This window comes from Notothenia rossii (assembly GCF_949606895.1).
Source record: "Notothenia rossii genome assembly, chromosome: 7".
Classification (NCBI taxonomy): domain Eukaryota; kingdom Metazoa; phylum Chordata; class Actinopteri; order Perciformes; family Nototheniidae; genus Notothenia; species Notothenia rossii.
This window is the reverse complement of record NC_136905.1, coordinates 16,519,285-16,546,111: the sequence shown is the minus strand read 5'-3', so window position 1 is coordinate 16,546,111 and position 26,827 is coordinate 16,519,285. Positions and strand designations below refer to the sequence as shown.

At 39.5% G+C, this 26,827-nt stretch overlaps 4 protein-coding genes across 6 annotated transcripts; 1 reads left to right on the top strand and 3 right to left on the bottom strand.

Annotated features, from left to right (window-relative positions):
• Positions 1-25: 25 nt before the first annotated feature.
• On the top strand, positions 26-6,434 carry phc1 (polyhomeotic homolog 1). Of its 2 annotated transcripts, none has more exons than XM_079693425.1 (14): positions 26-299; positions 1,317-1,438; positions 1,558-1,668; positions 1,753-1,830; positions 1,923-2,072; positions 2,174-2,365; positions 2,514-3,224; positions 3,556-3,691; positions 3,816-3,994; positions 4,078-4,141; positions 4,241-4,328; positions 4,511-4,682; positions 5,167-5,404; positions 5,499-6,434. In XM_079693425.1, the coding sequence occupies exons 2-14, from the start codon at positions 1,322-1,324 to the stop codon at positions 5,648-5,650; spliced, it is 2,388 nt and encodes a 795-aa protein (XP_079549551.1). In that variant the 5' UTR covers positions 26-299; positions 1,317-1,321; the 3' UTR covers positions 5,651-6,434. The 2 variants fall into 2 exon arrangements, with proteins under 2 accessions (XP_079549551.1, XP_079549552.1); XM_079693426.1 differs by having other exon boundaries at positions 30-299; positions 1,753-1,818.
• A 206-nt stretch (positions 6,435-6,640) lies between these two features.
• styk1b (serine/threonine/tyrosine kinase 1b) lies at positions 6,641-14,762 on the bottom strand. Its single transcript, XM_079692737.1, has 16 exons — positions 14,367-14,762; positions 14,189-14,270; positions 13,647-13,775; positions 13,377-13,522; positions 13,011-13,127; positions 12,820-12,913; positions 12,531-12,579; positions 10,030-10,085; positions 9,740-9,910; positions 8,813-9,151; positions 8,507-8,688; positions 8,337-8,411; positions 7,895-8,103; positions 7,695-7,735; positions 7,366-7,462; positions 6,641-7,273 (listed from the first exon to the last, which is right to left on the bottom strand). Exons 1-16 carry the CDS (start codon positions 14,433-14,435, stop codon positions 7,081-7,083), a joined length of 2,049 nt encoding a protein of 682 aa, XP_079548863.1. The 5' UTR covers positions 14,436-14,762; the 3' UTR covers positions 6,641-7,080.
• Positions 14,763-15,409: 647 nt separating this feature from the next.
• LOC307046800 (glutathione S-transferase kappa 1-like) lies at positions 15,410-18,650 on the bottom strand. The gene is made up of 8 exons (XM_079693428.1): positions 18,499-18,650; positions 18,235-18,345; positions 18,064-18,145; positions 17,540-17,668; positions 17,268-17,413; positions 17,034-17,150; positions 16,849-16,942; positions 15,410-16,640 (listed from the first exon to the last, which is right to left on the bottom strand). Exons 2-8 carry the CDS (start codon positions 18,301-18,303, stop codon positions 16,591-16,593), a joined length of 687 nt encoding a protein of 228 aa, XP_079549554.1. The 5' UTR covers positions 18,304-18,345; positions 18,499-18,650; the 3' UTR covers positions 15,410-16,590.
• Positions 18,651-19,445: 795 nt separating this feature from the next.
• rap1gapl (RAP1 GTPase activating protein-like) lies at positions 19,446-24,879 on the bottom strand. 2 transcript variants are annotated; one of them, XM_079691154.1, is made up of 19 exons: positions 24,426-24,879; positions 24,211-24,264; positions 24,018-24,099; positions 23,791-23,826; positions 23,648-23,695; positions 23,280-23,477; positions 23,094-23,191; positions 22,502-22,580; positions 22,356-22,409; positions 22,190-22,273; positions 21,903-22,003; positions 21,608-21,737; positions 21,347-21,508; positions 20,887-20,958; positions 20,661-20,747; positions 20,405-20,560; positions 20,237-20,320; positions 20,132-20,151; positions 19,446-20,039 (listed from the first exon to the last, which is right to left on the bottom strand). In XM_079691154.1, exons 1-19 carry the CDS (start codon positions 24,494-24,496, stop codon positions 19,961-19,963), a joined length of 1,695 nt encoding a protein of 564 aa, XP_079547280.1. In that variant the 5' UTR covers positions 24,497-24,879; the 3' UTR covers positions 19,446-19,960. The 2 variants fall into 2 exon arrangements, with proteins under 2 accessions (XP_079547280.1, XP_079547281.1); XM_079691155.1 differs by having other exon boundaries at positions 24,211-24,243.
• Between the last annotated feature and the right edge of the window lie 1,948 nt (positions 24,880-26,827).

The following is a 26,827-nucleotide window of genomic DNA, read 5'->3' as shown; positions in this document are numbered from 1 at the left end:
TGAGTAATTCTTACAACACTGATTATAACTCTTATAGTTGCGTAATTAATCCATGCAATCACTGTGTTTGTTATTGTGTGTTTATGAGCTCTACAGCCGCCGGTACATGTGGTGGCAGTATGCTTTAGGTGACGTTTGATTTATCCACCACCACACAAAGAAGAAAAAGAAAAGGACTGTGAGGGGCGGGGTTTCGTTGGAGGCAAAAACTAGCGATCGTTGAATGCAGTTAAAACCAAGATTGCAAAAATAAACTCATGGGCATAAAAGTGTGAAAAGAACAGGAATACCAAGGAGAGGTAAACACACAAGCACGCTGGAAAACACTCAGCTTTGACTTTTGGAATGATGATAGCCAGTTAGTGCTAGCTTTCTGCTGCATTGAGAAGCTAGTTTTGCTAGTTAGTTAGCCTATCTAGCTTATGGTAAACTAACGCTGCAGCTTTACTTCTTTGCACCAAACTAACTGCTTTCCACCTACATTTAGTATTTCTGCACTCGGTTTTTGTTCTAACCTGGGTATATATGTTTTATTTACGGTATGTCAGACTTTTGCTAAGAGATGGATAGGCTAACTTGTAAAGTCCATTGTAGTTAGCAACAGCTGGCTAGCTCCTTTCTTGGTGTTTTGAGCTTTCCTCCATGTTGTTCTTTATCTCGCACTCATTTATCATGTTGACAGCTGGTTTTCATAATGAAAATACCTCAATGCTCATTTGTGTGACTACCAATGGCATAGTAGTAACGTCTGGCAATCTCGTTATCAGTTAAAAAACTGTTAGACAGGGGTCCTCGGCAAGAAGAACTTCAGTAGCCCTGAATAAAAACAATCCGAGTGCTGGTTATTATGAGGGTGAAACGTTACTGCAGCAGCTCTCTGGAGGACTTTTCTGTTTGATGTCAATACTGGACATTTGAAACATACTGAGTCAATAAGCAGTTCACTTTTTAGTTAAAAATAAATAAATACAAGTTGTTCTTGCTTCTGTTCAGAATATAGCAGTTTGTTTCAAATATGTATTTATGTATGGATGTTGCGACTAGACAGAGCTTTAGCAATACTGTATGTAATTATGATCATGCTACTAAAGCTATTGAATTGAATAAGAATGATTCAAGTTTTAATATGTGCATTTATTTATGTGCCCCCTAGCGAAAATAAAATGCCTAATTGCATGTTTAACTATGGTTAATGCTAAAATCTAATATGTTTGTTATATTGCAACCAGGCAAGTTCTGATATTAATACAGACACTTATTTAGTGCAAATATTTTTGCTCTTTGCTTTTAATGAGTTGCTTCTGTGTTTTGAGTAGCAACAATGGATGCAGGTGAAGACCAAAACACGGGCACCACCAATGGAAATCCACAGACAACCGGGAACTCTCGTGCGCCCCAGATAGCCCACATGTCTCTATATGAGAGGCAGGCTGTGCAGGTGTGAAAAACGTCTTACTATGTTTGATGAAAATAAACATGTTTGTTGTCTTGAATTAAAAACAACTGTTTAGTATACATCTTATATCTCTGTGTCTGTGTGTATGTTTGTTTGTTTAGGCTCTCCAAGCACTGCAAAGACAGCCAAATGCAGCTCAGTACTTCCAGCAGCTCATGCTGCAGCAGCAGATTAACAGTGCCCAACTCCACAACTTGGCCGCCGTGCAACAGGTAACCCAAATTATTACATATAAAGGAAATCAGTACAAATGCATGATAACCAGAAGAATAACATTATGTATCTCATTGAACCAGGCGACACTTGCAGCCAGTCGTCAGTCCAACACCCCAAGTAACAGCATGTCGCAGGCAAACACCACTGTAAGTTTCGTTGTAAGTGGCTTGCATTTATAAATACATACAATCTTTTTGGAATATTAAGTTAGGTTTGATAAACATGTCTAATTTTGTTCTTGTCCTACCAGGTCAACCTAAGTACCACATCTACAGGAGGAAACGTGACTAATCCCCGTCCCCACGGCCCGGCCACTTCCGCAACAACAACAACGACAACAACTCTCAACCAGTCAGTGCTGCTGGGTGGAAACTCAGGTCAAGGACAGATGTATCTGAGGGTTAGTTAAAAAATAGTCTGCGCTGTGTAAATTTTTGAGTAATCACTATTAAATGAATGCATATTTGACAAGGTTCACAATCTCTTTTGCACTTTGAATAGGTCAACCGCTCTCTCAGGGCTCCTCTCGCCTCTCAGCTCATCTTCATGCCTGGTGGTACTGCGACAGCTACTGTAGCCACAGTTGCCCAGACACAGCCCCAGCAGCAGCAGCAGCAACAAAAACAACAACAACAACAACAACAACAGCAGCAGCAGCATGAAGTTGCTCCTGCCCAGTCGGACAATGACCAGGTTTGAGCACCATTACCCACTGTACCTGTAAAGTGTATTTTCAGAGGCATGAATTGTCATGGGAGTGCTATTTAACACCACCAAGCACAACCCTGCCACTTTTCTCAAATGCATTTCGCCACAATTGTCTCCTTTCTTTATCTTACAGGTGCAGAATCTAGCCCTACACTGCGCCTCCACTCACAGAGGACTTGCTGTCAAGTGTGAGCTTCCGGAGAGGAAAGATGTAGCTTTCAGTCAGCAGCAGCAGCAGCTGCAGCAGCAGCAGCAGCAGCAGACTCTTGCCCAGACAGTTCAGCTGCAGCAAGTGCAACCACAGCATCAGCAACACATGGCCAAAACCAACTTTGCTCAGCAGACCACTGCTATGCATTTAAAGGCCGGTACTCCTGCTGCTTCTGTGGCTCCTTCCTCCACCTCCTCCCAAGCACTCCCTCTCTCCCAACTCCTCCTGTCCTCTTCTGCCACCCCCATGATCCTGGTGCCCACCTCAAATGTTCCTACCACCACCCAGGGTTACTCCATTGGCACAGTAACCCAGAAAGCCAACATTAACACGCAGACTCTGGTGGTGCAGCCTTTACAGCAGGCCTGCACTCCTGCAGAAAAAGGACCAGTGCCAATCCAGCCCAAGACAGTTCAGGGACATCGCTTACCTGTGCAGATGTCTCCTCGACACCCACCTCACATCCTCCCAGCACCACCTCACAATAGTCACAACCCTCCACACATCCCCGTGCAGCTCGTGGGAGCCAGGCAGGGCTTAGCAGGAAACGCCCAGGCTGTGGCCCTGGCACAGGCCCGATGCAGCATGGCCCAGGAGAGTACGGCTGCTGGGAATGTCAACAACAGCACTATGGTAAGATCCACCAATGAAAGGACGTACTTTTGCGACACTGACACTTCTTTGGTTTGGTTTCATTTAACACAAACAGTAACATTTATTTCAACATCAAAAAGCAACAACAATTTGATAAAAATAGTAATGTTGGGCTCTATCAGTAATAGAACAGAAATCGCGAAAGACATGCCATCGAAATTTCATTATAAAGCAAAACTGATACATTTTCAATTTGCATCTATCATATTGGATTGTTAATCATTGAATCAGTCCATATCATTGTATTAACTATCCTTGTGCCATAAATTGTAACGGGTTTGATCCCCCCCCCCCCCCCTCATGTCATTAGATAAAGCCTGCGATTGGCTCTTTGAAGAGAAAATCTGACTGTGATGCATCAAATGACATGGCGACAGAATCTTTTAACTCTGCACCCATGAAAGATGCTGCTCCTCCGTTATCCCCTGCCCCAACAAAGGACTCGGGTATATCTGGTTTTCATCTCCAATTCAAGCATATAGCATTAGGAGCAATCCTAAAAAGTGTAACTAAGTCTATACATCTGTTTGAAAGCTCATCATGTTCCCTGTTTAATTCAATTCTCGCTAGCTCTCCCTGCAGCAGCTGCCTTCTCATGTCCTCCCACCCTGTCCTTGCCTCTGCCCTTGTCAAGAGTCGGGCACGGGGACAAAGACAGAGCTCCTGTTCCCCAAGCTGTGGTCAAACCTCAAGTCCTCACCCACCTCATCGAGGGCTTTGTCATCCAGGAGGGAGCTGAGCCCTTCCCCGTAAGTGTGTCAGATCTTCTATGCACTATACACTATTTTCTGAAATGGTTTCCTTACTTCCTGGCTTGTGCTTGATATGACAGGTTGCTGGACTTCTCAAAGACAGAGATTTTGCCCTGGTTGGTCGCTCAGAGAATGGACCTCCATGTAAGTGATGGAATAAATAAAAATAATTACACATGATAGCATGAAGTGCATCATCAGTATTTTCAAAAGGTGTAACCGAGTTGTATCTCTTGTCTGCAGTGTTAAAGTGTGAGTACTGTGGAAGCCTCGCCCCAGCCAGCCAGTTCAAAGGATCAAAGAGGTTCTGTTCAAATACTTGTGCAAAGAGGTAGGATTTATTTTTACTTACCATTTGTTGTTATGTTGGTTTGATGTTTACTGTGCTTTACATCAATGATAGTTTAACATAGCCAACATCTATACCGGGGGAAGCCGCTTAAGTAAAAGCTCCAAAACGACAAACATCTACAAATCTTGTACAGAGTTTTGACTGTGCTGCTGGATCCACAGGTATAATGTGAGCTGCAGCCAACACTTCAAGACAAGCAGAGGGAGGAGTGGTGGTGGACTGCCTCCACCTCCCCCCCCATCTGAGAGCGCTTCGAGGAGAAGGGGCCCACCGCGCAGGAGTAGCTCTAATATCAACTGTGATCAATTATCAAGCAGGCATCTACCTGTTAAGGTAAGATCTGTAAAGGATGAGACCGCTGATATTCTTATTCTTATCATTGTTAAAGAATTGCTTGAAAATAAGAAAACCAGCAATGAATTAATTTACCAAGTATTGCAAGTGAATCTAAAAACAGTTTTGGTTATATTTACACTGTTGTCCATGAACTATTAAAAACCTTTTAATGAGCAAACATTTTTTTAATTAAATGACACGCACTGGCGTTTATGTTTGAGTCACACATACCGCTGCAACTGCTGAGATGGGATAAGTGTGTTCTTATAACCTGCTGAAAATAGTTCAGTTCGTTGCAGCATTTCCTCCTTGAAAAGATTGACACCAGTCAGTAGGGAAATCAGACAGTATTGATAGTATATGGAATTTCTTGAACAATGGCGGCCTTATGCTTTATATATCATGCAGTGGCATTATCCACAAATGCAGCGTACTCTCTGAATCAACCTCTTCTGTTGTTGGTCCACTCTTTTCATTGTAGTTTCACTCAGAATCCAGTCGCTCGGAGGACGTGTCCAGCGACGGGGAAGAGGAGGAAGACGATTCTCTTTCGCTGTCCCCAAGCTCCTCGCACTCCTGCTCTCGAGCCGAGCGCAGCGCTCCCCCGTCTGACAGCTCGGCTCCTGGTAGTCTCCCACTAGAGGAGGCTAACTTCCTCTCTGCGACTCCTGGGCAGTGGAGTGTGGAGGAAGTCTGCAGGTTTATCTCTTCACTTCAAGGTTGGTGTTTGTTCTTTTTAGACAACAGCTTTGTATGCCCTAGCTATGCCTCCTCTTTGTACTAATCCTATACTTCCTGTGTGATTGTGTCCAGGCTGTGAAGAGTTGGCCGCACACTTTCTATCACAGGAAATAGACGGGCAGGCTCTGATGCTGCTGCGAGAGGACCATCTCATCTCCACCATGAATATTAAGCTCGGCCCCGCTCTCAAGATCTGTGCATCCATCAACACCCTGCGTGAGTGATGCAGGGACTTCTTCAGAGGGACACCAGGATTCCTCATTCATGACTTGTCCCTAGAATAAATACCTGGAACTCTTTTAGTAAAAGTTCAAAAGACTAAGATCCATGGGGACAGTGAGGATTTTTTTAACAAAACAACGGTTCGGTGCACCCCCAGTCATGTGGAGACATGGGATGGATAGTTTACGGACCTTGAATGTGCAAAAACATGTTTTATGTGTGAGTGGTGAGCATGGACAGTTTTGGGTATCTATGTGAGTCATGTTTGTCAGTTCTTTGTTTTGTTCTGTCACAGTGAGTAGTCTTTTGTATGTATACTCTTATGAAACTGCCATGTGATAATTGGTGCTAGGTCAACTAACTAGGACAACATCTGCTGGTTTCTAAAAGAAAAGAAACGTTGCCTTCTGGATGTATTTCAAACGGTGCTTTAACTTTAGCGATATGACATATATATATATATATATGTCCTTTTAGTAGTTATTTGTTTATTTACTGTAGATGTTCAATCCAGGCTCCGATCTCACCGAGCAAAGGACACTCATAAAGCCTGGGTGTATAATTAGTTATTTTTTACCAGTTATTAAAAGTTTAGTTTTGTATCTTTTACATTTTGTACTACAATCAAAATTATTTTTCCATGGATACAAATAGTTTTAGTAGCTTTAATCAACCTAACTACCTGAAAATAGGTATTCCTCGTGGTCTGCTCTTTCAAGGGTTGAGTGGAAGAGCTCTGTGTACACGAATGCAGTACTGCCAATAAACAATACCTGAAAATGGAAATATTGGAGATGGATGATTTGTATCTGACACTGTTGTATACTATCAATACTGTCTATTCAATGGTCACACACATGCACACAGCACCACACACACATTGATATTTAGTGTCTGCATTTAACCCATCCTAGTATTAGGACGGTGCTGTAGTACCTGTTACTGGACCTGTGTGTGTTTAATACCTTTTGACTTAAAAAATTAAAAAAACATTGTAGGACTTATATTATTTTATTCACATTTGAGTTTATATCTTGCTCGTAGAGGTTAAATTATATTACATCTCTTAAAATACATTGGCTTTAAGTTACAAACAACATCTATAAACTGTCATACACCAGCAGAAGTTTAGGCTGAAGCGGCCGTACATCAATCAAGTTTACATCTCTTTATTCCCTCGACAGATGAAGACACACATGATGAGGTCTTACTTAAAAGAAAATGAATGGTTCCCAAAAGAAAACAACTTATTTAGCATACCCTTTTTTGTTTCCTCTGTGTAAACCAGTAGTCCGAGAATATATAGAATAATAGCTTTCATAATCAAAGTTAAGACCTCTTGACCACCGGAAAGATATTATTCTGTAGAAGTGCACCAGTGGGGTACCATCGGGGAGAATAGTGCAATTGAATTTGCTGGCACAAGTTATGATCAGAAAACAGTGTAGCTGTTGGTTTCCCCGTATCCTGCCTCCTGCAGGTACTGCTCAATGTTTACTGTCCCAGACGCCTTGAGGACTTTGTCCGAGGCACTTTTCTCTCCTGAGGCCAGCTTACGGCTCACCTCAGCCAGGTTGGGTCGCTCTTGTTCCTTCCACTGGCAACACGCCTTAATGATGGAGTGTCTGAGAGAGAGAGATTAGCAGCACATCAGTTAAAGAGGGGAGCTCCACTTCAGGTTTGATTGTGTGGTCTGATGCATGGAGTGGATACTTACAGTGCGTTGGAGCATCCTGAAGGTTTTTTAAGACTTTTCCCTCGTTGATGAAACTGCAGAAGCTCATTAACTGAGATTTCGGCAAATGGAGCTTCACCTGGAAGGAAAAGAGGGGAATATAAGAGTGGGAGATGATATTAAGGTAAATGTATTTTCACATTGCATCATCAATGTATTGTGTTTTATAATACATTTTCCAAAAAATCTAAAAGCTGTTGTGTGTATTTGGCTAATCTAACCAGTGATGATACTGATATCAACCAGTGATGATACTATATCACATTGAAGATTTTTTGTAGGTACATTATTTAAATCTAAATTCAACTTACCCAATGTTGCCATCTCATACAGTAAGATGCCAAGTGACCAGCTGGAGAGGAACACACAGACATTAGTTACACTCCAACATAAACTCAAAGGACATAAGTCAATAAATGATCTAGTGTTTTATGTTGCAACAGCAGCATCTGTCTTGTATTGGAAGATATGAACAAGAGACAAAGCCAGAAATGAAAACGGAACAACTCACATGTCGCTGCTCGGCCCGGCTGTTCTCCGAGCTAACAGCTCTGGTGCGTGCCATTTCTTCATGCTGGCTTCCTCTTTCTTAGTTTCTCCCTGGGTCTTCCTTGTGTAGACGCCATGCAGGCCCCAAAGCTTGGCTGTGATATCCTTGGTGACCAGAACGCTGCGGGCACGAATTTGTCCGTGGAGTAAATCTTTGCTGTGAAGGAACTCCTGTTTGGGCAACACACAAGGTAAATCTCAGGATTAAAAACACATCATCTGTGCAGTTTATTCCAGTTCAGTCAGGTAAGAGGAACAGGAAAACCAAATCCCTCCCCAGCCAAGTAAGTCAAGGAAATGCAACAATTGAACTATAAATAATAAATATTGTAAGAGTATCAGCTTATTGTAAAGCAGAGATTTGAGAGTGAAATATGAGGTCTGCGGGATGTTAGCATACTGACCAGAGCTGAGGCCACCTGAGTAGCCATGGTAAATATTCGTCTCTCAGTCATCTCACATGGAGGGTCTGCATGTTCCTAAAAAAACACACAGAGAAGTTAGATTGCCATTCAAGGATGATAGATGAATTTACGTTGCTCAAATATATGGTTTATCAGTTTTTGTAGTATACCTGTCTGCATCGCCACAGGTAGCTGAGCAGGTCTCTGTTCTCCATCTCCTCCACAACTGTAACCAGTGGAGCTCGAAGTGAGACCACACCGAGAAGCTCCGGCAGGAAGGGGTGGGGTCCCAGCTGGGAGAGGAAAGAGGCAAAGCCCAGGAAGTTGTGTCTCTCTGTGGCATCAGCAGAGTCTGTAAAGGGCAAGAATGAGAGGGATATGAGGGGTAAATAAACACTGCAGTAACAGAAATCATGTCCTCAAAATCAAATAAGACAATTAAGAGCTTATTTTGTACGCCATTTTAATCATCTCACCATTTAGGACTCTCAGCACCACGTTCCTGTCTTCCATCCGGGCCCTGTAGAGGGACACGGAGGAGTCGGAGCGCAGGGAGAAGGCCATGGTCAGAGGAGTGACCAGGTTGAAGGACTCGGGAAGCCTCTGGCGGGGCAACTCTCTGGGCTGGGCGATGGGAGTGAAACTGGGCTTGAAGGGCTGAGGTGGGTGGTCGGGCGGGAGTGGAAGAAAGGGTTTGTCCATAGCCACGGTGAGGTTTTTGGAGAGGTAATTGCTCGGGGGGTTGAAGGTGGCGTAGGAACTGGGCACCTCCAGAGCGATACTTTCATGCTCCATGACATTGATACCTGGTGGAGCTACAGACAGAAAGTCAAGAGAGAGACACAGTAAGTATCATTAGAGACAAGAGCAAGCATTCACATGAGAATAGGTCAATATAACACTTTATTTGTGAAGGACTGGAAAAAACGATGTTGTGTTATTAAATTGTGTTATACAGTGATGCCAAATGTCATGGGTCCCTTTTATTACACCAAAAATGCTGTTAAATGCATACAAATGAAGGCGCAAAGATTAAAAGTTGAATGATTTGTAGAAACACTAAGTAAAACATTGATTCCAAAAGTTAGAAAAGCTGTATTGTGTTATTTTTGTGACCACAGCTAGAAGTACATTTGACCACCATGATAATTCCATGATAATTCAGTTTTATCGATTTTCTGCTGAAGAAAATTATAGTTTAATGTGGGAAAGTATAAAAGGTGATAAACAAAGAAAAGAAAACTGTTTCTAATTAGGCCTACACAAATCTATGCCTGGAACCAATAAGCTGACTGTTTGCTGGCAGTGTAGATCCAATTTAAAATGTGGGACATTGTGTTCTGTGATTTAATGTATTCATACCATTACTAACAAACATATTGCTGTCTATTTCACAGTCTTACCATCGATGCCATGCAGCACTCTCCTGGGAGTCGACTTTGAGCCCTGCAGACGGATGCGATCGAGTTTCTCTGGACAAAAGTGCAGCAGGAAAATAAAAACCACAATGACCAGGAAGATGGTCAGCAGCAGGATGGGCACAATGATCACCTCCTGCTCGTAAAAACGGATCTCTGCAAACGGGAACAGACACAAAAACACATCAAAGTCTGCTGTACAGTAATGTCAAAGTGGCCGGACCAGGTTGTTGTCAACATTCCTCACACAGTCTGTCTCAGCTGGGAAAACTTACCACAGATTGTATCTCCATGCGAGCAAAGGGAGTCTGCCTGCGATAATGAAGACATCCTGTCAAGAACAAAAAGATTAATCAAACAAACGTCACTCAGTCATGCTTTATATTGCTTCCGTATGCAAAAATACTTGCAATGGCTTAAAGGTATTTTGCATTTAGAAAACAACACATACGGTGACAGTCATGAAAGCATGGTTGTCTCTGTGGCTGAATCTGTGGAAGAGCAACATGACTCTTGTAGGTATCCAGTGAAGGTGTGTGAGCAAATGTGTAATTTAAGAGTTTGTAGGCCTATCACATTCTGAGGTGTGCTAAGACTGTTTCCTCCAGATACTTAGATTAATGGCTCTGACGCCTCACTAAATTGCTTTTGTTTAAATCATCTTCATTTGAAACTTATTTCAACACCTTTTTTCTGTTTGGTCTTACATACAGACCTCAATCATTGGCAAATCAAAAAATTAAGTATTAAAATATGAGCTTCAACAAAGCTGTATACAATAATAAAATCAATCATCTCATGCTGAGGAATATGTGTGTTGTATATCTGAATTCAGAGCTGCTTTGTGTACAGGAACAGTAAACACTGCCAACACATCTTAAACAACCTGATCATCCTTTTGTGTCAGTATCCAAGCTAAGCTGTAAACCTGTTCATCTGCATTTTTAAAACCATAAATGTCTGCATTGCACAACACGCCCTGAGGGTAAACATTCAAAGGCAAATGGAGCATCAGATTGCACACACAAACTAGTAGTATATTACAATAATCAAAGAACTAGTGTACATAGAGAGAAACACAGCTTTTACTAGATTGATATCATGTATAAACCTTGACTATACCTAACAGCTTAACGACATAATACAAACATGTAAAAAGCAGTGTAGGATAAATCACATGCAATGAATAAAATCCTTACCTCAGCTTCTCTAGATGTATTTTATATCCCGAAATTAAATTAGTAATCCTTGTATTCCAGGCTCATGTTTTTCTCCTTCTCACAGTCAGACACTTTTCTTACATCCTCCCAGCTTAATGTGTTGTCCTGGTTCAACCGCGCTGCTCAGATCTTCATTGTCTTGTTTTTCTCAGGTTGATTTGTCAAGCTCAGGGGATCAGTGTGCAGCCCTCTGTTTGCCTATGTTACACCTTGTGTGTGTTTTCGTAACTCCACCCTCTTCCCCTTCTTCGTCTTCTCTCTTACTTACCTTTTCCTTCTTCCTCCTTTCTGTCACTCGGCCGTGTTTAAGAAGAGATACTTCACACTGATATCAGGTTTATGCCCTGCCTTTCTAAGAGTTTGCTCTACCCCATTCTGCAATTAGCTTGTTTCAATAGAGTCGACATATGTCAGCTACTACTGGCCCTGCCTTCTCCTCTTTGTTTGGGAAAACTGGTCCTGTCACTTTTTAATGTTTAGGTCTTTCGTTACACTTGTTTGGCTCTCATTGTACTGAAACTTGTATGACAAGCTTTGCCAGCGCTGAAGTGTTTATCAAACTGCATTTATAAACAGCTTCATACATTAAGAGTGGAAAAGCAATCCCACTCAAATGTTGCAAGTACCTAAACAACAATGTAACATTACTCAATTACAAGTAAAAGTCCTGCTTTAAAATGTTTTTACTCAAGTCAGTACAGAAGTTTTGTCGACAAAATGTGAAACTATACTCATTCTGCAAGGAAATGAACCGTGTACTGTAAGTGATGCGTTATTATACATTAGGTTGTTTAAACTGATGCAACATTTTATTTAACTGTTACAGCTGAGTTAAGGGGGAACTAGTTTTAACAGATTTTTTCCGATGGTTTTGGATGGACCAAGATCAATCTGAGGGATCATAAAAGCATGAATTGGAGATAAAAGTAAAAATATTAATGTTTTGCTACACAACTTTGCCTACATTTTTTGGTACTTTTGAAACATTGTTGATCTGTTTTGTGTAGATGAGCTACTTTACCTGACTGAATTTGTTGCCATCCCATGTGTAACACCTACAGTAAGTTTTGACATGTAATATTTATTCCATAACAAAGGTTCAACAATCCATTGTTTATCTATAACCATATCCTGTTTAATGTTTTAAGGCAGTGGAGTGTATCATATTTATTATTGCCTTGTCTACCATAAACCAGACTAACAGACCGTCCCACTACCAGTAGAGCCACATCACTAGCAGGACTAAAAATTGTAATTTGGTTTAACAATAAACAAATTAACACAATTGCATCATTTTCGTTTATTTGTATTTAAAAATAAAAGAGAATCTGGAAGAAGCCAATGTTATTTTTAATATGCACATTAATATTAGTACAATGTTATTTTACATTATATACACAACTATTTGTTATAAGGTATTTTGGAAATACACTGCCTGGTTTCAGAAGGCATAGACAGAAATATGCAATTTGAAAAATTAGGAAAAATCCAAAGAATTGTAAAAAAATAAGAATCTGTGATTATACCGACGGTGTTCAAAGGCAGCTTCTGTGTCTCACAGCTTGGCAGTCGGTTTTTCAGGCAGAGGTCCCAGCCACTTCTCCCCTTTAACAGAGAACAACATGAAAATGGGTAAGAATCCTAAACAGTTTCAGCTTGAAACAAAAGAGAAAGCCACATTTTCTAAAATGGTCAAAGGTTTGTCAGTCTTAATATAAAACTGTATATTTCCATAGAAAGTGGTGTTTATTTATCGGTGACTTATAGAGAGTGCAATGGTATATTAATGCCATGTCAAGTGTCATATCTTACATTTGTTTGTTATGAATGCAGAGTAGGACTCACCAATACAGTGGGCCAAGAGCTCAAATCTGTCAGATCCGAAGAACAGTTCTGGTTTTCCATTTAAGTGACAAACCACAAGGGGGAAGCCAAATGCCTGGAAAGAGGAAATAGGAGAGAGTTTGGTCAGCATTTCATTATAATGTTTGATCTCTATTGCAAAAATATACAACATTAACTGAAGGACAACTGACCCCATAATCGAGGGCCTCCTCTGTTGCACTTTTCAGCTTCTCTTTGATCTCCTGTGAGTTGCACAGCTCCAGGGCTCTCTTAATCTCACTGTCAGACAGTCCTGCTTTCATTGCTGCCTGAGAAATAAACGTGAAAACCAGTGGTACATCCTAAAGCTGGGGTAGGTCACTTTCTAGCTGTCATTGCTACTTGTATCCAAATACCTGAATGAGTTTACATGCAGATACAATGTTTTCTTTATTTTCAGAGCATTAGATTGATCGATTAAGAGAATTTAGACGCTTTTATGAGAAAAATGCTTCTAAAATGAATAGTCTACCCTAGGTGTATCTTCTCAGATACAATAAGCATGGATATGTCGGTACCTCAGACAGTGATGCAGGCTCAGTGATGTCTCTGTCCTCATACCAGATCCTTCTCCACAGCTCCCTGGACACCCGCTCCACCCGCTCGTCTCCACTGTTTTCCATCTCCTGTACGGCTGTCACAAACCGCATCGCATTCAACGAGCCTATGAGAAGGAAAACAGATGAAGACCTGACTGTGCTGCATTATTAGCTTTGCTTAATTAAGAAATAATACCACCACTGTCATGTGCAAATTAATCCAGCTGTGTTTAATCAATACACACGTACCTTTTTTGAACATGGCCTCAGGGACGTCAGCTGGAGGCTTCAGGGGAACATTAAAATACTCTGACAAGCGGTTCAGATCCTTGCCCATGTACAGGAATTTGTTTGGAACCAGACCAGGGGGCTTGTTACCTGTGATGAAAGAAAATACTATATGTAACATAACAGCACCAAGAGTGTTTGCACATATACAAGTCAAACTCAAAGTCCAAAAGCATTTATATTATAGGGCTATAATAGGTAATGCATTAAAGATTGTTTCACATTAATGTTGCAGCTGATAAAGGTTGAGCTCATTTAAACTACTTTATATATAGCTGGGTAGCCTGTGAATCCCCACCCTGCTATCTTGTCTTATCTTAACATGATATTTTATTAGTTGATGTTATTTTGTAAAATGTCTGATTCTAAAGTTGACAATTCATTAATGGAGTAAACTTAGAAGAACATGGAAATACTCCTAAAGTACAAGCACCTTAAGTTAAATGCTTGTTATCAGGAGCAGCACTTGAGTACTTCGTTACTTTGCACCACTGTTTATTTACCTGATCCTTGCATGACGCCACCAAGAAATGTAGGTCGCAGTCTGAGCTCTATGTTCCACACTTTTCTGTAGCGGCACAAGACCTGTAAACACGAACATAAAAACGTGTCTTCATTCTTTCGTTGCTTCAATTGTCAAGCAAATCTGTTGTCGAAACTGTAATCAAAGACGACACAAACCTCAAAGGCAAGCCAGGAGTAGGGAGAAACCACATCGAAAAACAACTCAATCACTTTCCTGGATGACATCTTTGGGTCTGCAGAGGATTCAGGCTCTCACAGTTTTTCACTTTGATTAAATATGAAGTTAACTGTTAACAGAAACCTTTTCTAGCTACCACTGCGCAACGCGACGTGTGTCAAAGTTCAATAACTTGATACAGAGTTGCTCGGTTTCATAAAGCACTCTGTGGTGTCATGTCAAGTCAAATCACCACATATTCCCTCAACGGAAATGATTGAAACGAATACCATTTGTTTTATTAAAGCATATGAATTATATAGCTATAAAAAAGCAAAAGTTAGGTAGAGCTAAAGACTTACAATGTATGACCGCCATGATTAAGTAGGCTACTGCAAAACATTACTGCAAAAGTTCACATTACTGCCCTCTTCCGGAAGTAAATGTATATGTAGGCCAAATGCTTTGGTTACATATGAACATGATAGATACTCTTCCATCTTATCTCTTTTTATATGCGGTTTTATTTTATATTTCATTTATTTTTGCTGTCATCCAAAACGACTGACAATAAGTGCAATCAAACATGAAGATACAGACTACAAAGACATGTGTAGACTACACTTTGATGTTTTGTATTTAAACACAAAGGTGGGAGGTAACTAAGTACATTTACTCAAGTATTGTACTTAAATACAATTTTGAGATACTTGTACTTTACTTGAGTATTTCTATGTAATGCTGCTTCATACTTCTACCCCACTTCAATTCAGAGGTAAATAGTCGCTTTTACTTCACTGCATTTATTTAAACCCTTTAGTTACTTTATAGATTTGGATTAATGATGTGAAATATAATCAACTCTTAAATAAGACTTTAGTTACACCCGGAGTAAATTCACAAGCTATCATACAGTATACAAAGTAATTCAAACTAGCTGCACCTTTAGCTTTGATAACACTTTAATTCATCATTAATTATAATACAATAATAAATACAAATAAAATAGGATTTGTATTTCAAGAGAAAATGAAGTCACCTGGAAGTTGTCAATGTTATTTTTAATAAGCACATCAATTATATTACTTTGATATGTTACATTATTTATGTACACTAATATGTTTTATCAGAATATATCCTCCTGGGACCCAGCCCATTGACAATGTCCATTGTAGAGGACATTTTGTTAACATGCATCTCCTTTTACTCGTTTGAGCTACTCTATCAATCCCTGATGTACTGTACAGAGGACATCCTGGTCTTTCCAGTGATATGTCATTGGTTAAAATTGCATGCTGGGAAGTTCCTCTTTCTTTTCATCCAAAATGGCTGGCATACCAAAAACAACATGAGGAGAAGTCAAATATTGTTGAATAATTGTAATTTTTACCATGAAAATCATATATATTCTTGTTTATTAACATGTGAGGAACTATATAATTAGTTCTGAAAGCAATTAAATAATTCAAGTTTTCAAATAACAGCTCTTTTATAAATGTCCATTCTAGTGGACATCAGGACCATCTTCATGGACTTTATGACTCAATATTGTTGGAGGAGACTGTATTTCTTATTTATGTTTTTATTTTAAGTGGAGCCATGAAAAATGAGAATTGCCTCAGGAATGCAGGCTTTGTTTCTATGAGCATGGTCAAATGGAGACCACATCCATCAAACTAGTCAAGATGACCCTACAGCCTGTGCCGACTGGAGTCAATGAGGTACATCTCCCACAACATTGACTACAAAGTCTTTGAAGATCTGAAAAGATTCACCAAAAACCAAACTAGTTTTTTAGTGACCAAATAAACAGCAATGTTCAGATCAATTACTTATTTATGTTTTAAATAAAGGTGAATGTATTATTGTATTAATATCGCTCTATAACCATAATACGTTACATAGTCTATCTGTTAATTTTGGCTGTCTTTTCAAACTAATATGGTCCCGACGTCCTCTACAGTGGACATACTGTAACATTTTCAAATAAAATAAAATAAAAAAAGTCTAAATTGCAAGATGTTTTTTTAATCCTAAATAGGTAGGAAATCACAAAAAAAAGGAAATTGGAAGACACTTTTTTTCCTCAGGTCCCAGGAGGATATTGGGAAAACACTGCCTATTGTCAGAAGGCACAGAAATATGAAATTTGAAAAATAAAATGCATCATTGAAATACGAATATGGAAGCACCGCCATGGTGTTCAAAAGGCATCTGTGTATCTCAAAGCTTGGCAGCTTGTTTGTCCGGCAGAGGTCCCAGCCACTTTTCCCCTGCAACAGAGAACAGCATGAGAATGGAGAAGAATCCTAAACAGCTTCAGTTTTAACCAAACGACAAAAGCCACCTACATCACAGTGTGTAAAGTTGTCAAAAGTTTGTCAAAATCCCTTAAAATAAGTATATGCCAATGTCATTTTAATCTTTAGTTTGTTGCTTCTACATTACATGTGCTTGTGATTGCTGCACAGTAAAACTTACCAATACAATGGGCCATGAGCTCAAATCGGTCAGACCCAAAGAACATCTCTGGTTTTCCATTTAAGTGACACACCACAAGGGGGAAGCCAAATGCCTGGAAAGAAGAAATAGGAGAGAGTTTGGTCATTCAGTTAATAATGTTGAATCTTCATGAATGTTAAAGAAAAAACTGAAGGAAAGCTGACCCCATAATCCAGGGCATTCTGTGTTGAGCTTTTCAGCTTGTTTTTGATCTCCTTCGAGTTGGACAGCTCCAGTAATTCCTTAATCTCGCTGTCAGACAGTCCTGCTTTTATTCCTGCCTGCATAAACAAAACAACAACAAAAAACCACTGTGACTGCATCTATTTACTTCTGAAGTATGCATAGTACCCTAGCTTTAATCTTCTCAGACAGCACCAGACTAGATAAGATGGTACCTCAGACAGTGATGCAGGCTCGGTGATGTCTTTGTCCTCATACCAGATCCTTCTCCACAGCTCCCTGGACACCCGCTCCACCTGCTCGTCTCCTCCCTTCCCCTTCTCTTGTACGGCTGTCACAAACCGCATTGCATTCAAAGAGCCTAGGAGAAGAAAACAGAAGAAGACATGGACGCTGTTGCATTACTAGCTTTGCCCAGTCAGAAGTAGTACCGCTCTTGTGCAAACACTGAATCCAGCCATGGTTTGAATGAATACACATCATGTACCTTTTTGGAACATGGCCTCAAAGGGGTCAGAGGGAGATCGCATGGGAACATTAAAATACTCTGACAAGCGGTTCAGATCCTTGGTCATGTACAGGAATTTGTTTGGAACCAGACCAGGGGGCTTGTTACCTGTCAAGAAAGATACATATTTTATGAAAAAAAACGAGCTCAATCTCTTGTAGCCTGACAGCTTATCCTAACTTTTTACAATACAATATTAAGTTTTATTTGTTGATTAGATTTTGCTTAATGAATCTGAGTGTTTAACACATTTCAAGTCAACGCAGATAAAACATACTTTATTAATCCACCAAGGGGAAACCAAATGTTCACAATGATGTTCTTTTAAAAGAGTACACTAGTACACACGTGCAAACACAGGACATAATGCAAACACAAAATGCAGTAAAGTAATAGTTTTAAGTTGCAGAAAATGGAAATGCTAAAGTGAGGTACAAATATCTCAACATTGCTATAGTAATTGAGTAAATGTACTCCGTTACTTTGAACCACTGTTTATTTACCTGATCCTTGCATGATGCCTCCCAAAAATGTAGGTCGCAGTTTGAGCTCTATGTTCCACACGGTTCTGTAGCGGCACATGACCTGTAAACACAAACATAAACACGTTTCTTTATTCATGTCTTTGGTCTAGTTGTTAACCAAGTCTGTGTGATCGAAACTTAAAAACAAACCTCAAAGCCAAGCCAGGAGTAGGGAGAAACCACATCGTAAAACAACTCGATCACTTTCTTTGATGTCATCTTCAGGTCTGCAGAGGTTAGAGGCTTTCACTGTTGTCTTTGCTTAAATATAATGTCAAGTTCAAAGTTTATAGAGAGTGTCAGTGTGCCCTGCTCAGTGTGTCAAAGTTCAATAACTCCACACAGGGCTGCCTGTCCGGTGTTATAAATGCAGTCTATGGTGTTGTTTTAAGTCAAAACAGTGACGGAAATTACCTTAGCTTGAAAAGTTGTTAGCATGTGTTTTTTTAATCCGTATGAATTGTATCTAGCTGCAAATTAGCTAGACTTTTCTGACTGGTCTGGTCTGTACCATAAACTCTGTAGTACCATAGTCCGCACAGAGGATAAGGATTATGTTATTTCTTCTTCGTTAGATTTTTACGACGGGTTGCATCCTGGTTGCATCCTGAATGCTGCACTCCTGCCACCCTCTGGAGTTAGCATAGTACTACAGCAGAAATGCTGAACTTGCTTATGGGTTAAAAAAGGATTTATTAAACCAACAATTAGTCTATTTTTTCGAAAATATTGAAAATCATTTAAAAGCCCATAACTGATCTATCTTTGAAATGTGATTTGATTATTATTTTAACTTTGTTAATGTAACTTATGTTCCCAATTACTTTGCTGCATTTGTATGTAGACTAGTTGCTTTGGTTTAAATAATTGATACAGCATTCAAAATAGCTAGTCTCTTTCATCATTTCATTTAACCTTTCAGCTACAACAATAGCTTCTGTCAGGACCTGAAATAATTACGTGTTTAGGCTATTTTATTGTGAAATGCACATGTATGGGATCAGACTTGTAACAAAACTTGTACTACTCTTTAGCTTACTTGTTGGTTGCTGTATAGTTCGCAGTCTGATCCGACTTCACCTTGCACAGCCTGTAAGGTCACCATGATAGCCTTCTCTCTGTTTGTTATATGTTAATTATCTCATCAAACACAGTCCTGTATTCACTCCTGATCCTGTTCGTCCCTATCTTTTTATTTCTTCCATCATGTACATTCTCTCTGATACATATTTTCTGAAACTTAAACACATGCTCTATATATACTGACAATGATCATAATAAACAGTTCAAAACCACATTTTGTCCAATGAGCTTGTTTCTTTTAGCTAAAATTAAATGCATATTTTATCTGTATTGTTATTATTTAATAATCTTTTATATAGCCCTATGTAAGATTTCCGATGACTTCTTCCATTACTGGTGGTTTATTCTACCACACCTGTTCTGCTTGATTTCATTTTATTATAACTTGTTTGTTTCTTAATATGTCACAATCAATTATCTTGCTAGTTACTATATTTTATATTTACTGGTATCATTACCCCTATATTTATCATTAAAGTAATCGCTATCATTTCATTTACTTTCCTCTGCTGTTCCTCTCCCCTGTCCCCCCCCCCCTCAATGAAGTAAAACTGTTTATTATAACAACTCACCAGTATAGACTTACAACATTTACTCAAGCCAGTTTTATATCTTTAACATTTAATTTTAAAACATTGTAAATACTTTGTACAACATTACTGCTATAACAATAAAATAATTACATTCTCAGATATACTTTTTACTTTTACACTCTATTTACATTTAAGCCTCCCAGCAGGATAATAAAGTAGTAACCATATAATATTTTAAATCTTCTAATAGATATTTCCCTTTATGTGTCTTCTTGAGGACTGGCTTGATCTTTGATCTCAGACGGCCCCAGACTGTCAGCTGGCAGAGGACCTGGAGATCTGTCATTGAAAATAAAATAAAAATTGTTATCTGTGTTTCAACCTTAAGTCATTCAAAAGACAACATTTTCACCTGTTTTCGTCACTCTTACCCTTCTCCATCTTTCTCTGCCTGTAAAGGAAGATAGAAAATAACATTAGCACAAACCTTTCAATCAGTATTTATTCAGTAAAGCGTCACATTTGTGAATTGTTACCTTGGGCCTCTGTGATGCACTACCTCCAATCCTCCTGGGCACCCCGAGGGTCTCGAAAGAGTGACTCCGCACTCTTATGGCTCTCTAATGACAGAAGAAAAATTGTACATTTAAAATAGCATTGCCAAGTATGGGAGAGTACTGTTGAAATTAGAGGCCAACATTAACCTTGAAGTTTTCAATGAATCCTCCACTCCCCTCAGACACCACCCGAGGACCCTCTGAGGATGGTAGAGAAGCTATTGATGGATCCCCCATCATGCACTGGGAACGAGTGCAGAGTTCAGCATGCAGGCTCTCCAGCAGCAATGAGCGAGTGCGGAGCTTTTGTAGGAGAAGAGGGTCAGGAGAGCACACATTGCATAGAGAAATCAGAGCATGGCCATTCATAAATAAAACATTAAAATGTGTTTTGAATGCCTACCTCTAGTCTGCTGAATTGTTGCGCTTTATAGCATGAAATCTCTGCGTTGATGAGTTTCGTCAGAAGGAATTCTCTCAGCAAGGCACGCTAAAAACACAGGACAGAGGAAGATTTGTGTCTGTTTGTAAAGTCTGAATAAGGTGAAAGCAAAGGAAAAGACAAGGCTGCTGTGAAGTAATATTGAAGAAATTAAAACAGCCTTTCTGATGTTTTTATTGTTACTTACATCAGTGAAGATGGGAGGATCTGGAAGCACCGGACCAAACGGAGGAACATCCTCTCTGGCTGTGACGGACACCTGTGAAGGGAAAATATGTTGACTTATATATCAACTTGACTGCAATTAACTGATACTAGCTCAGCATTAATGTACATTTCTACTAATTAAAGTAATACAAAACATTAGCACAGAATTGTGTTTGTCAACCGGAGAGCAGTGACAAGATTTTTTTTTATCGTCCCGTGATGAACTTGATTATTTGACATATTATTGATGAAGGATTAAAAAAGGTTAATTCTTTATGTAAAAAAGACAAATATAAGCTAACATGTTAGATTGGTAGATTTTAAATCAATTTCCAGCATTGCTCAGGCCCAGTGTGACTTATAATATTAGGAAACAATGTTCCCATAAATTAACTTATTAGAGGGATGATACATTTAACCTAGGTTTGCTTTTCACCCACCTGGTACGCAGTTTCAGTCGTATCCTCCGCCCTCTTTATCCTCCGGACCACCAGGAAGCAGTGTAGAAAGTGAGACTTGATAATGTCAGATAGAAAAGGGGACTGGCCTTCTTGGTAGACCAAAGCTACAATGTCGTTACCAATGTGCCTTTTTCTTTGTAACTGTGTAGGAAGAAAGATCACTGTCACTGTCATTGTTTTTGCACTAGTCCCAAAACACCCTCAGAAACTGGCCTGTGAATCATCAGGGTGATAACCGACCTGCTGCGGGTCACCGTCGGTGAAAGGCAGTTTAGTTGCGACATGGAACATGATTTCTCTCCCATGAAAGGAAGTGAAGACGGCTTCACTTCCTGTCTGACCATGACACACATCCAATCCTCCCCTGAACCTAAGAATAGTGAGGAGTATAAATCATGTGATATTATTCCTTACACGTGTCTGTGTTTTTCATTGCCATATCTACACTGTAGCTAATGTGCACATGACAATAAAGCGTTTAATCTTGAATCTTGTCATTCATGCGGCTTAACAACATCAACAAGCTACACTTTACCTGGTGAAGCCTTGCAGTTGAATGGTCTCTCCCAAAATAGAAAGGAGCTCTTTAAACTCTTCACTTTCCTCATTGTTACTGAGGATGTCCTCCTCATTGAACTACAGAGAGATGGATGTTTTTCAAAATGGTCGGTTACGATTTATGCAATATTTTATTTGTTATTTTAATGAATATTATGATATGAATAATATGTATTATATTATACATATATAATCATATTATCACATCACATTATCATAATATTATGATAATGAATAATATGATTTTTCTACACAATTTCTTACCTGCCTGTCCTTTTGGTACAAAACCCCAAACTTGAAATTAGGAGACACTCTGTGTTCATCAAATGTAGTTATGAGTTCTGGAGCCTGAGGGATGAGTGGGAGGGAGAAGAGCTTTCATTTGATTGAAGTCATTTTATTGAAGTTATTCGGAGTATTAGGGTATTACCTTGAGGTAGCTGACAACTTCAAACTTTGAGACAGTCACTCTGTCACAGAGCATCTAGACAGAATACAATGCATTTTATAGACTTCAAATACTTCTGTACTTGGCTTAATGTAAATACTTCAACCTTTCAACAATAAGTTTGATACCTTTGCTAATTCAACAGCAGATGGGATGTTGGGGAAAAGAGAGACAGAGAAAGCTCCATGCAGAGAGCACTCCTTCATTCTGTGAGACAAGAAACACAATCTCTGTTTTTGCCTACAATGTTCGATTGCTTGGAATGAACAGTTAAAGGATTTAAATAAATTCAAATAAAGATTCAAAGACTTTGCTCAAACATTATTCTGCGCAGTGAAGCACAAACAATGATGTAAAATATCAAGTGGAGAGGGACTTTAAAGCTTATGTAGGTCACTTTTATAAAATATATATTTGGGACGTATTTGCTGGAACTATTACTATATCCTGAGAACAGTGCATGTGGCAGTCATCTGTGAAAAAATCTGATCATCTGAACAAGATCCTTTCTCTACCGCCATCAGTGTTGTGCATTAGAATCACTGAGGGTAAAGAGAGGAATATGTTTGTTTTTTTACCGGTTATCTGTCTCATGTACTGCCCTCAGGATATAGTGATAGTTTTAGCAATTCTATATATCCTAATACACTATGTTGTTATTGTATCGCAGCTTTCATCATACACAAATCGTATTTGGCCAAAATGGCTGAAGATGTCAACCTGAGTATCACCCGCAGCTTGCTCTCCTCTTCCTCCAAACACACAGAGAGAACCAGATGCCCCAAAGCAGGATCCACTGCTATGAATGAGTGATGGTACTAAAGGGGGGGTGGGGGGGAAACATGAGAAAACATGATTTCAGGAATGATAACACTTTCCTAGATGCTTTAGATAAAGTCTGCTTACTCGTGAGCGGAAGAACTTGTGGTAGATTTTAGCCTCCCGATCTCTCTCCATGATGTCGTAGCACTCGGGGACGAAGCCATAGTGGGAGGAGGTGGGACTCACATCTACAAGCCTCTGCAGTGGGGGGTCTACCCAGTAGCCCCCTAGCTTCGGAGGGAGGATGAGCGGCAGGTCTGCACCTATCGTGAGAAGCTGAGACTAAAATAGACAACAAAGGAGCACCTGATGATGATGAGGGTCTGTCGTTTCTGTTGTTAGGGAAAACAAATGTCATGGCGTTCATAGAAAGGTCAGTGTCAACACACACGGGATCACACCATATAGGGAGACCACTCTATGCCTTTTCTATTCTAAGGTCGAAGACTCACCTTCAGAGGAAGAGGGAATTCACACCGCTGCTCATCGATCCTGCTGCCCTGATGGACGGGGGGAGTATTGATAAGATGATAAGAAACTTCTCTTGCTCAGACGCCACTGAACACTGCACAGGATCAATGGTGATGCAACTCACCTGCAGCTTTTCAATGATTTCAAACAGCTCTGTGTCCTGATACGAACAACAGACAGCAGACGTCACACACAAATGCAGACGGAGAGAAAGGGAAGGAGAAACGTGGGGAGGAAGAGGAACATGACAAGTTGTTCAGCTTCAAATGGAAACTTGTCAGAAATGCCGTATTTTAGAACATATAAATGTATATAATTAAAATAGGATGCTGAACATTTTGATGGTATCACCCTCTGGTTGCTGCTGGCAGGGAGGAAAGGCTTTCTGTCACCGGCAGGAGAGTCCAGTAAGTTTTCCTCTGCAGTTTCAGGTCTGCAGCAACAGGTTCATTTACAAATCATCACTTCTCATTCAGCTCTTAATTTATACAATACATCTTGAATGTTGAAAACAGCCTCAATACGATGGAAAATAAAACCTTACCTCGTCTCATCTCCACATGTGAATCTGTCCACACTGTAAACAAGGAAGTGAGAACTACTCGGAGAAGAAAATGGAACATCTTACATAGACACGGTTACTTTTTTTGTCTAACAAATATCAAATAATTACTGTTACTTAAACTATTCAGTCTACTATCTTTCAGTCTATGCAGCTAAATAAATGACATAGTTTGAGACGAAGAATATTTTACTCACCCTCCATATGCTCCAAAAGTGAAACTTCTCTTTCTGGAGAAAGACATGTCATTCCTCTTTTCTCTCTCCATAGCTTTGGTGTCACTGTGAGTGTTTGCACATGACAGTTTGCTACCAAGTCAATCAGGGCTGGCTAAGGTTGAATTAATTCACTCTATCATTCTGGCACCCCTCCTCCTCTCTGCCCCCTGCCTCTCGCTCATTTAAGCTTCCCTTTCCTCCCTCCGTCCTGCTGTCAGCCAGACGTTCAGCTGTAACTCGTTCACGGTCACAGGTGTAGCAGCTGCCATAAACTATAAAACTGACGAGCTGCTTCTTGACATCGATCCTCCTGCATGTGGATTTTCAGACTGACTGAACTTAAAGATAGACTTGTAAATAAATAAATAAATAAAAGGGTGAGACATTTTCTCCGGGACCTGTTACCCTTTGAGTCAGTAAGGATCATCAATTATTGACAGCACACACAGTGAGGGTGAGGAGATGGACAGCAGGGGAGGGTGAGGTAAACCTGAGGATAGGGAGAAAGAGAGTGAGAAAGAGAGCGAGAGTGAGGAGGTGTGCATATTTGAATGGTATCACAAATGATACAAATTACATTTCTGTGTCTTATGATAACAGTGTTTGCATGGATGATGAAAGAGGGAGTTAGATTGACAAAACCGATAAAAGTAAATTTTTTAGAAAAAAGTAAATGATAGAAAAAAATGTTTTAATTTGAGCCCTTCTTTCAAACTTTAGGAAAAAGCTGTTTCATGATCATGTCTTTTCACCAGAGTTGGAAGCAGTACTTAGATAGTTTATTTCAGTAAAATACTCGTCAACATCCCAGATCTATATACTTAAATAAAAGTGCACTGTTAGCCTTCGCTGTCTTTCTTATAATTAAATACCAATACACCATGGCACAACATATCTTTAGTTACTACAAGTATGCATAGAATGATGGGTATAGTGCAAAAAAAGTAATTATCAGTAACGTGTATTTTATGTATTTCATTTGAAATTGCAGTGAATTACTGCTACCACAATAAAAAATAATGGGGCAATAAAACAACTTACAAATGTAGGGCTAACGTTGAGTCATTCATGTGAGTCCCTCATTTGCAAACTGAAATTACTCAACAGAACGTTATGAATACCTTGTTTTACAAAAAAATGGATGTCTTGGACTGTTGATTGGTACTACTGCAGAGCTCTTCACACTGACCTGGCCATTGTGACCGCGGTGAATTTAGTTTTAGGTTGGATATTCGACGGACATTCGAGGACCCGCCAGCAGCGTCAGTTTCCCGGACCCGCCGGCAGCGTCAGTTTAACGGGGAGATCTTCTCCGCGAAACGAGGCTTTCACTTAGGGACCATCAACAAATGACATTTACAATTACACAAGAAAAATGTTCTTTTTAATAAATCGACAGCTTCTCGATCGTGTGAATGTGAAGCAAATTCACCCTAGTGCATACATTTATTGAACAAACCTCTTTTTATTGCATTTTAATACTTTAAATAGGTTTTATTAATATTTTTGATGGAAACATTTGCTTATTTCTTCAATAACTTCCAGGTCATGTGACCGATTCACTCAAAATCAGTGCTGGGGCAAAGAACTACACTGGCTGCATAGGACACACCTCTTTTTATTGCATTTTAATAGTCTAAATATTTTTATATTAATATTTTTATGGAAAAATTAGCTTATTTCTTCAATACCTTCCAGGTCATGTGAACTAATCACTCAAAATCAATGCTGGGTCAAAGAACTACACTGGCCGCATAGGACACACCTCTTTTTATTGCATTTTAACACTCTAAATATTTTTTATTAATATTTTGATGGAAAAATGAGCTTATTTCTTCAATACCTTCCAGGTCATGTGACCGATTCACTCAAAATCAGTGCTGGGTCAAAGAACTACACTGGCTGCATAGGACACACCTCTTTTTATTGCATTTTAATAGTCTAAATATTTTTATATTAGTATTTTGATGGGAAAATGAGCTTATTTCTTCAATACCTTCCAGGTCATGTGACCTAATCACTCAAAATCAATGTTGGGTCCAAGAACTACACTGGTTGCATAGGACACACCTCTTTTTATTGCATTTTAACACTCTAAATATTTTATAATAATATTTTAATGGAAAAATTAGCTTATTTCTTCAATACCTTCCAGGTCATGTGACCTAATCACTCAAAATCAATGTTGGGTCAAAGAACTACACTGGCCGCATAGGACACACCTCTTTTTATTGCATTTTAACACTCTAAATATTTTTTATTAATATTTTGATGGAAAAATGAGCTTATTTCTTCAATACCTTCCAGGTCATGTGACCGATTCACTCAAAATCAGTGCTGGGTCAAAGAACTACACTGGCTGCATAGGACACACCTCTTTT

Bases quoted from the DNA above. Each gene is read 5' to 3' on its own strand.
- phc1 (XM_079693425.1), top strand. From the start codon at position 1,322: ATGGATGCAGGTGAAGACCAAAACACGGGCACCACCAATGGAAATCCA. The intron at 1,439-1,557 runs GTGTGAAAAACG...TTGTTTGTTTAG, and splicing joins ATGAGAGGCAGGCTGTGCAG to GCTCTCCAAGCACTGCAAAG. The intron at 4,329-4,510 runs GTAGGATTTATT...CTGGATCCACAG, and splicing joins TCAAATACTTGTGCAAAGAG to GTATAATGTGAGCTGCAGCC.
- styk1b (XM_079692737.1), bottom strand. From the start codon at position 14,435: ATGTCATCCAGGAAAGTGATTGAGTTGTTTTTCGATGTGGTTTCTCCC. The intron at 13,128-13,376 runs GTACCGACATAT...TTTATTTCTCAG, and splicing joins AGCCTGCATCACTGTCTGAG to GCAGCAATGAAAGCAGGACT. The intron at 9,911-10,029 runs GTAAGTTTTCCC...TCCCGTTTGCAG, and splicing joins GCATGGAGATACAATCTGTG to AGATCCGTTTTTACGAGCAG.
- LOC307046800 (XM_079693428.1), bottom strand. From the start codon at position 18,303: ATGACATCAAAGAAAGTGATCGAGTTGTTTTACGATGTGGTTTCTCCC. The intron at 17,414-17,539 runs GTACATGATGTG...TTCTTCTCCTAG, and splicing joins TGAGGCCATGTTCCAAAAAG to GCTCTTTGAATGCAATGCGG. The intron at 17,151-17,267 runs GTACCATCTTAT...TTGTTTATGCAG, and splicing joins AGCCTGCATCACTGTCTGAG to GCAGGAATAAAAGCAGGACT.
- rap1gapl (XM_079691154.1), bottom strand. From the start codon at position 24,496: ATGGAGAGAGAAAAGAGGAATGACATGTCTTTCTCCAGAAAGAGAAGT. The intron at 23,827-24,017 runs GTGATACCATCA...TGTTCGTATCAG, and splicing joins CTGCCAGCAGCAACCAGAGG to GACACAGAGCTGTTTGAAAT. The intron at 20,561-20,660 runs GTAGGCATTCAA...CTCCTACAAAAG, and splicing joins AACAATTCAGCAGACTAGAG to CTCCGCACTCGCTCATTGCT.